The sequence below is a fragment of the Thermobia domestica genome, chromosome 4, assembly GCF_964235325.1.
Source record: "Thermobia domestica chromosome 4, izTheDome1.hap1.1, whole genome shotgun sequence".
NCBI lineage: Eukaryota > Metazoa > Arthropoda > Insecta > Zygentoma > Lepismatidae > Thermobia > Thermobia domestica.
In genome coordinates this window covers 11,783,323-11,795,841 of record NC_137457.1, presented here as the reverse complement: position 1 = coordinate 11,795,841, position 12,519 = coordinate 11,783,323, and the positions used below count along the sequence as shown (strand labels likewise).

Sequence of the window (12,519 nt, the reverse complement as noted above, 5' to 3'; positions counted from 1 at the left end):
AAAGGTCAAACCAGAAATGGTTTATTTAAATCACTTCCGGTTTGGGTAGGTGGTTTTAATGACAAATAAAATTCCTTACTCTTGACTATATTTTGACCAAATTTGGTGATGATCCATCAAGCAGTTCTTTAATTTTTCTTTTACTTTTTCTTTCTTTTTTTTTCACACACGTGCACACACGGGTATGGTAAATATATAAAGGAGTAGGTAAAACAAGGAAAACTTGGGTTTTGCCAACCCTGCATACAATTAATCCATTCTAACCACAGAAACGTCGCACTGTCTGTTTTCTATGATAAATAATATAAAATGAAATGAAACCTATCCTTCCAGAAAACAAAAGATAGGTAAATAAGAAACATTTAGACTTTTCTTCGTTGTATAGTTTTGAGTGGTAGAGAGGTGAAAGCTACTGCTTGGAAGAAGAATTCATCCGTTTCAAGAAAAAAAATGTAGGAAAGCAATCGGAAACATATGTTCGATGCTGAGGTTTCAAAGATCATTATCTTTGTTCTACCAAGTATTTTGTTGACACCTGAGTCACTCCAGTTTCCATCGAAAAGGCAAATTCAGGTAGTTGCCGTCTGGGGCGGGGAGTGGTAAGGAAAACTGCTCAAGGCGTAAATAATTATGAAAATGGAGGGATAGACATGAATTTCGCTGTTCTAATTGCCACAATGCATCCTTCCCCAGCATGTGTTCTTCACAGAATTTTACCTGTAGTAATTTGTGAAGTATGAAAGTGGTCTTTTTATCCTTTACCTGCAATAGTGATTACCTAATTACGGAAGTAATTATTACAATTAATCTAAATCATTAAGTTTAAAATTGAGATAACCACCTCCTTTGTATTGATCTTTGGTATCCGTATAGAAAATTGCAAGTTTCTAAGTGCAGTATTTTGTAAGATATTTACGAATTAAATTTTACATGTTAACTTATGGAGATTCTGAAGCCTCTGATGATGGGTAGACACCCCCTTAATTACTTGAAACTTTTATATATATAATGGAGGATTGGAAATCAAACAGTTTTGGAAGGCTCTACATCAACTCCTTTGACGAAATTTATTCTGAGTGACTTGGAACAGGCAAACTTGCTGCTGGATTGTAGGTGTCGGTAGTATGATGGCGCGAATGTCATTAAGAGTACCTACACTGATGCTCAAAATTGTCTTCCCCCTCATCTTTAACCCTCGTTAACTTGAACCAAAAAGCGTCTTGTGTGCAATATTCGTAAATTCGTTGAATTCAATGATTTATGATTCAGCTAAACAGCCAAAGAAATCATCATATTCTCTGGTATCCTTGTGAAAACGAAAGTCATCTTCGTCGGCAGTAAGTAAGATTGGGAATAGTGAAATTATGCGTAAGAGCTACTGAAACTGAGAAAGGTAAATTTATTTCAGATTCCATAATAAAACTTTTCAAAACAAGATTTCAAAGCAAGTACACAATAATTTCTACTGTTCTGAAGCAGTTTCCTGTAGGATGTGATATTGTGAAAATCATCATCCAGGGGGACAGGCATTCTAAGGTACAGGTCCTTCTTTCAATTTTAAAATTAGAATTTCTCATTCTTGTTGTGATAAGGGAGAGAGTGTAGAACTAAATGAATTTAACGAGCAAATACACATAATCACAGAAACGTGACTTGCCCAAAACATCAATGTACTTGATTGGATAGAAGGTAAACTTATCTAAATCGAAGAAGTTGCTACATCCATTTTAGCAGCAGGGCCTATGACTAGAGGTAAAACTTGCAATATACATTTTTGTGGAAATTATTCCTTGCGTCTACCCTATGCCTACTAATGTTCATAACTAGCAGGATATTTGAAGAAGAATAAATACTTGAAGAAAATAAATGATAAATTTTACCGTTTAATTTGCAATATTCATTCGACAAAGGCTCAAATGGCTGTTTACACTGTTTAGATACACTATGCGATCAAAAGTATCCGAACACCCCCAAAACATAATAGGTGCATTATGCTGGCACCTACTGCCAGGTACTCATTATCAGCGACCTCAGTAGTCATTAGACATGGTGAGAAAGCAGAACGGGGCGCTTCGCGGAACTGACGGACTTCGAACCTGATCAGGTGATTGGGAATCACTTGTGTTAGAAGTCTGTACGCGAGATTTCCACAATCCTAAACATCCATAGGTCCACTGTGCCTGATGTGATAGTGAAGTGGAAACGTGAAGGGACAAGTGCAGCATAAGAGCGTACAGGGCCGACCTCATCTGTTGACTGACAGAGACCGCCGATTGTTGAAGAGGGTCGTAAAGTGTAATAGGCAAACATATATCCAGACCATCCAGACAGTTAGGTATGAGGTGAAAAAACTTGGACTTCGTGGTCGAACGGCTGCTCGTAAACCACACGTCAAGCAGGTAAATACCAAACGACGCCTTGCTTGGTATAAGGAGCGTAAACATTTTACGATTGAATAGTGGAAAACGTTGTGTGGAGGGACGAATCACGGTACACAATGTGGCGATTCGATGGCAATGTGTGGGTATGTGTGGCTAATTCCCGGTGAACGTCATCTGTCAGCGTGTGTAGTGCCAACAGTAAAATTCGGAGATAGTGGTGCTGTGGCGTGATCGTGTATTTTTGGAGGGGGCTTGCACTCTCACAGCGCACGCCTACATTGATGTTTTAAGCACCTTTTTGCTTCCCACTGTTGAAGAGCAACTCGAGGATTGCGATTGCATCTTTCAACATTATCGAGCAGATGTTCATACTGCGCGACATGGGGAGAAGTGATTACACAACCATAACTTCCCTGTAATGGACTGGCCTGCACATAGTCCTAACTTGTATCCTATAGAACACCTTTAGGATGTTTTGGAACGCCGACTTCGTGCCATGCCTCACCGATCTACATCTATACCTCTCCTTAGTTCAGCACTACGTGAAGAATGGGCTGTCATTCCCCAAGAAACTTTCCAGCACCTGATTGAAAGTATGCCTGCGAGAGTGGAAGCTGTCATCAAGCCTAAGGATTGGCCAACATCATACTGAATTCTATCAGCACGGAGGGCGCCACGAACTTATAAGTCATTTTCAGCCGGGTGTCCAGATACTTTTCATCACATAGTGTACTTTGGTGGAAGTTGCCTTTCGAAAGCGTTTCCAATTCATTACTTTTTTTTATAAATACCTCATTTAACGGATGCATTATTGTTGATAAGAAACTAGTCATTAGGTGCATCATGACCGATGGAACGTTTCAAATTTCTTGAAGAAGCTTTACTATTGGTTTTTCAATTGCAGTATTATTGACTGAGAGTTTGATAAGACCGCGTTTCTGATAATGCATTCCTAGTTCAAAATATAACAAGTACCATCTTCACACTAGATTTGTCAAGTTTAGATTTCTTTGGCTGCGGAGATTTCCCAAAAACTCATGCAGCGGATTGTAATTCAGTGCCGTTCCGTAATACCAGTATCTTTAGGCTTCATTACCTCTTACTGTATCACGATTATTTGAGGCGATCAAGTATTGTCCAATATTGTCTGTTGGTCTTTCTCCTCTTGATCCCTGTTGTGCATGACAAATAGACGCGTATAAATTTTTCGTTTTTCAGGATTTTTCCAACAATCCTCACTAGCGTGTTTGTGCTTACATTTAATTTGTTCACTAACATTCTAATTGAAATATGGCAGTTCTGAAGTACCATTTGTCTAACTACAACGATGGCCTTTTCATTTTGACACTCAACTGGTCGGCTACTTCCAGAATCGCCATCAAAGTCGTCTTCAAAATCACGAAATATTCGAAAGCATTGAAACACATACGAGCTGTACAATGATTGATATACGTATGTTACATTCACCAAAGCGAGAAGTTATTTTTCAATTTTAGCAGCTCTTACACAGAACCTAATTGCTATTAGATGCTGCTCCGCGAGCAAATGATGAACATATTTCACTCAATTCTGTTCAATCGCTAGTATCACAAACAGTATCAGCCACAACTACAGATAATTTGTTTTGCATTACTTCGAGATCTGTGGCTGGTAGAAGAAGCGCTTATTAACTATAAGAAAAAACGTGTATTAAAATAATAGACGGACCGTTAGTTATGCCATCATTATAGAAAAGACTGAAGCGAGATTCTCCGGAAATATAACGATTTGTTGTGAAATATGACGGAAAATATGTTTAGTGGCACACAAATGACTGATGTGTCAATGTTTTCAGATCAAGAAAAGTTGACTTAAAGGCTCAACTGCAAATAGTTGACCACATAGAAATTTTTGTCGAATGATCAACAAAAACATGTTCACATTCATTAACACTATAAATAACACTGTACAGTTTATCGGAGATGAGTAGACGATATTTATGATGGTGTGTTGTTACATTTCGCAGATAACTACTGATCGGTGTTGTGTGCTGTGCATTTTATTCTTGTGTACTCTTTTATACCACTATGTATTCCATACATACGCATCATTGCTTTCTCGGCAAGGCCTGTACAAGCATCAAATTTCGTAGTTCGAGATGTCAATTACACTTGTGCCAACAATTAAATTCCGTTTGAACAAAGTTGTATGTGTATTTACATCCCGCAACTTAATGTGAATGTGGTATATTTACGTTTACAACATGTTTTCTCTTTTCGCTTATGCACATCATGGCAACAAGTCCTAAACATGGACCATATTTCATGGTACGAGAAGCCAATTTAAATTATGTTTATAGTAAAGATCTTGATGCCAACGAAACGAGTGAATGCTTACAAATAAAGCTTTTGTTTGCTTATCATTGTTTCCCATCATTTCACTTAATTTAAAATTATTTGTGACAACCCGATGGATATGTCTTGACTTCGAATCTATTGCTCTTATTCCTTTGTTGTCGTTTATTAATATTTGGTGTTGTTTTCATCGCCAAGTCTTTGTGAATTTTTGGTTAAAGGTAGAATCCGTAATGTGTCTAATTCTCTTTTACCTGGAGTTCAACAAGGACTCCATCTGTAAAAGTAGCTCGTTTTCTAGCTACTAGGCAATTATCGGAGGCGTTCCTTGTTGGCGTTACAATTTTCTCAAACGTAAGTATAGAGAAACAATATGCGGCGTAACATACTATCCATTTTGCAGTTGAATTAATTAATTATTATTATTTCAGAATTAAATCTGAGATTGAATTAACTTCTTAGTCTAGATGAAATCCACGAATATAGTTAAATGTATATAATAACATAAATTAAAATATAATATGTAATAATTTTTTCTCTAAATTACAGGAGCAATATTTTCACGAGACAAATAGAAGATTATATATATAAAACAGTACCTCTAGAATGAAGATAAAAATGAACCACATTGTGCTGACTAACAAATCTTTAAAATTTATAATTACCTTTCTATATCATGCAAACGTACATCATTGAGAATGTTGTTACTTCTTGCAAATACCTAAGCATTGTCTACTGAACGAATATCACAATGATTATAAAACATGTTTAAAGAAAACTCTTTAGACAATAGTGAACAGCACTGGGATTGTACACTATCTTTATAATACCTTGCTTAATACTTTCATTAATATTGTGTAACAAGTGATCGATATATAGTGTACATCTACATTTTAATTCATGTTTGTTGATAATTTAAACAATAATATGAGGCGATTTTTTAATCGTAAAACGTCCTACACACAAGAAACATATTGCGCCCAAAATTTCATTATTATTCTTAAGAAAATCACGGAGTCAACTCGTCGAGCTTCTTGAAGTAAACTGATATGATTTTTGTTTCAGAAAATAGGAACGTCGTTAACTTGGATCTAGTGAGTACAAGCAGACCTTTTGCCATTCGCAGACTCTTGGTTTATAGCTCCAAAAATTTGGGTTTGACACATTTAAACTTTAAAAAAGGAAATGTAGTTCGGTTTCATTATCTAGATCAGCGTTTCCCAACCGGTGTGCCGTGAATGGGCCGCTGGTGTGCCGCGAGGAATCGAAACAAAATTATTAATTTTATAGCAATCAAATTGCAAAACCTAGGGAAAATGTATGTTTGTATTTCACATTACTATGAAACTCTACTATGAATCTACAATTTTAAGTTTCATACCGAATTACTATTCTGTACATTTTTAATGTTGAAAATGACCATTATTGCTTCTTTATTGTTGCAGACTATATGTGACTTTAAAATTTTAAATTTCGTTAAATCCTTTCTACAAATGACCTACATTTGTGTTTTAAAAGTAAAAGAAATTTGTTTTGTTCGTTCGTTATTTAGTGATCTTCATTCTTAGTAAAAGGTTCGATACAGATTTGAAAAAGAAAGCGTATTTTTAAAAACCTGAGTCCAATATTTCATTGCAATTGTTTCTATTTTAAAATTAGAATGAAAAATGAGCTTAATGATTTACCACGGGGGAAAACCAGTGATAGAGCTTTCTTCTTTGTGAGAAGGAGATCAATAATCACAAAAAATACCACTGTGTTTTATATTTACAAATAATAATATCTATAAGTGTGCCGCGAGAATCCAAGTAACACCGATAGTGTGGTGCAAGTTGATAGAAGTTGGGAAACGCTTAATGCGGTACACATTTTAATAAATATTCGATAAAATTAGGGACTGATAAGGGTTTTACGCAATAGGAAATCATATGATATTTTGTTATTAGTACTTATTTCTACAATCTTTCTTTTATATTATATTGAGCTATTACGCAGCGAAATATAATTTAAACATGCACATTTTAAATGTAATGTGCAATAACTTACATCATTATAATTTACAGTTATAAGATACAGGAACAGGTCTTTGAAATATCCGCTAGACAGCGACAATAGTTTATCATCCACTAGGTGCACTTTTCAGTTGTTCCAAGGTTATCATTGTTACTACACGAACAATTACATATTTCTGGGATACAACATCAACGTTCTAGTAGGTGTTGAACCTGATAATATTATCCAAGGGATTTAAGTCGATGCTGCCAGGTGGCCATTCATCCTTCGTGATGAAGCACGAAATTGGCTGCCGATAGTACATCGGAGTCAACTTTGAATTATGGGCCGAAGCTGAATTCTGTTCAAGAACTATCTGAATCGACGAGGAGAGTACATATGAGTGGTTCAACTATAAGATAGAATGCTCAATTCACAGCAGTTTGGAAGTAATTGGAACGAATCCCTTAGATAATGTTGGATATCTAGGGCATTTTGGCTTTGGGAGATTACTATAGATGAAGATAGTTTTATACGTAACTAATATGTGATATACATGATGATTGTGTGCTCATTTTAGCCGATCCCGTTGAAGCTGTGGACTCAGGAAATATTCTTTTCAGCCCGGTTTGTAAGCCTGAACAGTATATCTTAAATACTATTTGGGATCTACATTGTGGATCCACTATAATTTCTTCCCCCCATTTTTTTGCTTTCACAACAGGTTTTGTTTCAGTCTAGGCATTTATGATAGCATTTGAAGTCCTTACAGTATTTGGGTGACCGGGACGTAATTAGTTTTCTCACGTGTTCTAATGGCTTCTTCTTACGCTTTCAACGAAAGCGGGTCCGGGATCAATTCTCGTGTGTGAGCATTTAATGAGTTACGGTGGTTCAGATTCCATCTTAAACAGTACGTCAATGTCTGACACAGCATCGGTGCTGTAGTGGGAAGCAAAACACCAACAATCAGATAAAGGTATTGAACATAACACTGCGTCAGAGTGGATGGCTAGTAGTGTTTTTGCATGTTCTTGTAGACGAATAAATGTATGATTATATTTCCAACATACATTTAATATCTTACTTTAAATATTTTCTGCCCAAAGAGGTTAAAATAATCTCTTTTTTACCCTATTTAATTGTAACAAATCATCAGAAGTACTTAAATCATTGTGATATTATAACGATATGTATTTGCATCGATCATTTAGAGTAAAAGTGTTTTAACTTATAGACTAGCTAAGTATGAGAAGAAAAAAATAATTAATGTCATGAATAAGGTCGATTTGGGAATCGGTTGCTAAGAAAACAAGTACTGTTACTAGGTACTAGTTTATATATAATCAATTTATATATAACGTATGTAGATATATTATATATATGCGCAGTGCATCACTCTAATACAAAATTGTTAATTATTGAAAAATAGAGTGAATTTAAGAAGTTTATACTAGTGTGTTTATTTTTTTTATGAAGATTAATGAACAGTTCTAACAAGACGAACTGATATGACGTTATAATTAATGGCTTTTTCACTGATAAATTGGAACATGAATTGGAATTGTCAAAGAGACAAATAAATAATAAATTGGAGCAGCATTTGAAATTCTTCCACAAACAAATAAATAATAAATAAGGACAGTGATTGGAATTGTCCAAGAGACAAATAAATTATAAATTTGAAATGAAATTGGTATTGTCAAAGAGACAAATAAATGATACATTGGAACAGCAATTGTTTTTGTCCCAGAGAAAAATAAATAATAAATTGGAACAGCAATTGGAATTATGAGAGACAAATAAATGATAAATTGGTATTGTGCTAGAAACGAAGATGGATTTGTATGAGAGTAGAGATAGACTGTGGGAGCTAGGTGTAGGAACATAAAATGAAATACACGAGGATGGAAAAAGGATTAATATTCTTCTATATCCAATACTAGGAATAGTAAGGCAAGCGGTACGGAATATATCGATCGAATGTATTAAGAATATGGGGAACCCGGAAAGAATTGTGCAACTTTACAATCAAACATATAAAAGAGAGGAGTGACTAAAATATTTTCTGAAGATCATGATAACATTGGCTAAAAAATTTAATCCAGAAAAATGTGTAGTACTATGAAACGATTAGTCTTAATTATTCATAGTAAAGATTATATTTCGAATAACAAATATAAGATCGTATGAAGAAGAAAATTGAATAAGTTGAAGAGGGATAGTTTGGGGTTAAGAAAGATAAGGACAGAAGAGCTGCAATTTACTTACTAAGAGTAACAGGTAAAAGTTTTACAGTAAAAGAGATATATGCATATGTTTTATTTATTGATCCAGAAGAAAGGCTTTTGGCCACGTGCGATGGGAATTGTTGTTTGATGTTCTAACGAATGTTGAATTGAAGTGGAAAGATCGAAGACTCACAAGAAATTTAGATATGAATCAACAAGTAGGTGTTAAAAGAAGGTAGATAATGAGAGAGGAGGGTGTAATTGAAAGGAGAGTTACACAGTGATGTTCTATCTTGCCAACATTATTAAATGTATATGCAGAAGAGATAGTAACAAATGTCTTATATAATGAAAATGAATTCGACATTTCAGTAGGAGGTGTAATGATTAAGTGTGTATGATTTACAAATAATATTCCACTTGTTGCGGAATCGAAAAAGAAAATCAGGTAAATGTTAGAGGACTTGAAAAGATGATGTGAACAGTACGGAATGGTAATAAATGTTAAAAGAGAAAAGTCATTGTGATTGAAACGAATCAGATGGTCTCAAAAATAAAATTAGAAGGGGGGGAATATAAGAGGTTTAATAACAATTTTCGATACCTAAGTAGTATTATTAGTGATTATATGAAGTACCAATGTGAAATAAATGTAAGGATGGGAGTAGCTAGAGAAGCTTTGTGGAAGAAGAAAAGTTTATTTTGTGATAATTAAATAAACATCTGAAACTCAAACTCATTAAGGGATCGCGGTGGCTCAGCGGTAGATTGTTCACCTCCGGTGCTTTGGGCCCCAGGTTCTATCCCAGCTCGCGCCGTGTAGACTTGGTGGTGGACAAACTCCGTGCTCATATGTTTTCTCAAGGTTCTCCCGCTTTCTCCACTTTTTCCATTACACCATTTCAATCATTTTTCATTATCACCGTCTCATTTAGCCTAACCGACGTTAAACTTAAAGATTTAGTTTTTCCAAACTCATTAAATGCACTCTGTTGAGTATTGTTTTTTTATGGGCAGAAAGATGGACATCTAGGAACATTAATGAAAAGATACTGGAAGTTTTAAAAATACGGGTGTGAAAGGGAATGTAGAGAATTAGCTTGGTGAAGCGGAAAGGGATGAGAGAGTGATAGAATTGGAGGGGAAGAGAGTTTAGAACTTAATTAGGTGAAATAGATAAAAGAAGAAAGAAAAATGGTTGAGACATTGGGCTAGATGGAACTGTATCATGAGGAACGTGCTGGAGAGCGAGAGCGTAATAGAAGAAAAGAAAACATGAGTCAAGGAGTGTACAGTAGATAGACGTATAGAAAAAGACAAATCGTACTTGGTAACGAACAGGTTAGTTCAAGACTAAGGAACATGGAAGTTCCTCCATTTCAGAAAGTGTTCTGCCAATAATGTCAAAATGTCTATAAGACGAAATATTCATAGTAGATAAAAATGGTCTTAAATTAGGGATAATAGTTCAAAATAATTTGGTGTGAGTTATTTGTACTATTGTGTATGATAAATATATTCTTGTGTTGTGCATATGGTCTGACAAGAAGTATAATGCTGACGACTGTAGCGGAATTAAACTTCTACTATACCTGTAGGACTGAAGTTTTTTAGTAGAGAGTATCGCTAAATGTGGGTTGAGAAAATACTGTTAACTGGAAGACCTCAATCCTCTTTCTTGCTCTATATGTATAGTGACACAGTGTCGGGAGTATGCACTTAGACTCAAGGCGACTACTTACAAGCCATTACGGCCCATCGGCCGATCGGGAAACCCGCAGCAAAAGTCTCCCACGGGAAGCAACACAAACGTATGTTCAAGGACAGTGACACTGTTAGTACTCTCGTGAGTATTTACCAATTGACGTATAGAAAAGTCTGCTGATCTAACCTCCAATGGGATTGATATTTAATTTCACACTTACAAAGATTGTACAACGTTATTTGAGACCACTAGGGCACAGGTTCATTCTTAAACCCCACGTACATATCAGGGTGGTTCATTTAAAAAAAAATGTTTATTCTAATTAAGGCATATCTTCACTTTGTACCACTTCCTATAAAGAGTTCATTAGAAAATTTTGTTTCCGTAGTAAAAAATTTAGAGGCCTCCTAAAATGATTTTCTTATTTTCAAAGTAATTTTTGAAACAGCGTATATGCAGATAAACAACACGTCGATACAAAACAAATTACACGTACAAATTTCTACTTTGTCTGGGTGCATTCATTCGTTTCTTCCCACTTTTAAGGGAAATGATTATGCCTGTACAAAAGTAAAAATGCAAAAACCTATATTAAACCAATCTGCAATGCAGGTAGTTTCTGAGGATGAACATGTTGTACTTGTAACATTTCACGTCAGACAAACTCTTCTGAACAGATGCTTTTTCGATGCTATCTTTACGAAGCTTGCAACAAACTTCAGAAGGTAATGCTTTTGGGACTCATCCTTTATTACGAAATTGTTAAAATTAGTAGCAAGAATAATCACACGCTCTGCAGTGTCGTTGACAACTGCCATGCCCTTGAGAGTATTTTTAGATTACTGGCAGGTAGCATCATCCTGCCATGCTGATGGGCCTATTACGAGAAATATGAGAGGCTTCTTTTGGCCATTTGGAAACATTGTGTCGAAAATCCTTCTCATTTTCTCGGGGTGCAGTCGTGGAGGGCTGTTAGAGATAGTTCTTCCTCTTCAATGTTTTTGAGTCCTTTTCCTTCTGGCGTGTCCAATTTATCTACCATCTTCCTTTTGTTCTGGTAAGAGACTCATTCGTTAAGAAATGATGTCCCAATAGTTCCTCTGAGATATTTATTTATTTATTTATTTATAATAGTCCTCTACAGAGTCAAACTCCATTTACAGAGGAACATATGTATACACACATAATTACATATGAAGTACATATATATCTATATACTGAAAGAAAAAAAATTAAAAAATACATGTAAACAAGGAAAAATACAAGTTAAATAATAAAAACAAATTAAAATATTAATAGTATTAATTTAAAAGAAAATGAAAATATGAAAAAAATGAAAAATATAAAAAAAATGAATATGAAAAAAAATGAATAATATGAAAAATAAAAAAGTCTCCAGCATAGGCTCAACTCATAGAGATAAGTCATAGAGATAACACTTCTTAATTATTTAATTAATCCATACATAATGTCTTTTCAAAATATTATTTTTGAGTATACGCAAATATACAGCGGTAGGATAAGAGAAGTCAAGATCCAAATCTGATGAAACCAGCTGATTGAAATTCTTACAAGCTCTAACTATGAATGAGTCCTGGTGAATTGTAATATGAGATCTCGTTATGTTAAATATTAAATTCTTACGCAATGGTCGTTTTGGTATTTTGAAATTAATATATTGGAGCAAATTACAATTATCTGTTACTGAGTTTATTGTCTTGTACAAATATGTTTGCTGAATAAGGAAACGTCTACTGTAAAGAGAATACATATCAAATTTAATTAAAAGAGAAGAATGCGAGATCTTATTTTTAGTTGCTGATATATGATACAATTTGAAATAAAAAGGTTTCAAAAATTTAAATTGGACTCGTTCT

General features: G+C 34.8%; 1 protein-coding gene and 1 long non-coding RNA gene across 4 annotated transcripts in view; one reads left to right on the top strand and one right to left on the bottom strand.

Moving 5' to 3' along the window:
- Positions 1 to 5,374, bottom strand: part of LOC145683248 (uncharacterized) — a 106,040-nt gene extending 100,666 nt beyond the window's left edge. Inside the window, exon 1 of the mRNA XM_081754619.1 lies at positions 5,314 to 5,374. Coding sequence (XP_081610745.1) covers positions 5,314 to 5,343 — 30 coding nt within the window. The 5' untranslated portion in view covers positions 5,344 to 5,374. The remainder of the gene's footprint in view (positions 1 to 5,313) is intronic.
- Positions 5,375 to 5,646: 272 nt separating this feature from the next.
- The window catches only part of LOC145683719 (uncharacterized), a 101,870-nt gene continuing 94,997 nt past the window's right edge, over positions 5,647 to 12,519 (top strand). For all 3 annotated transcript variants that reach the window (XR_014131168.1, XR_014131167.1, XR_014131166.1), the window contains exon 1: positions 5,647 to 5,808. This is a non-coding gene — a long non-coding RNA (uncharacterized LOC145683719). The remainder of the gene's footprint in view (positions 5,809 to 12,519) is intronic.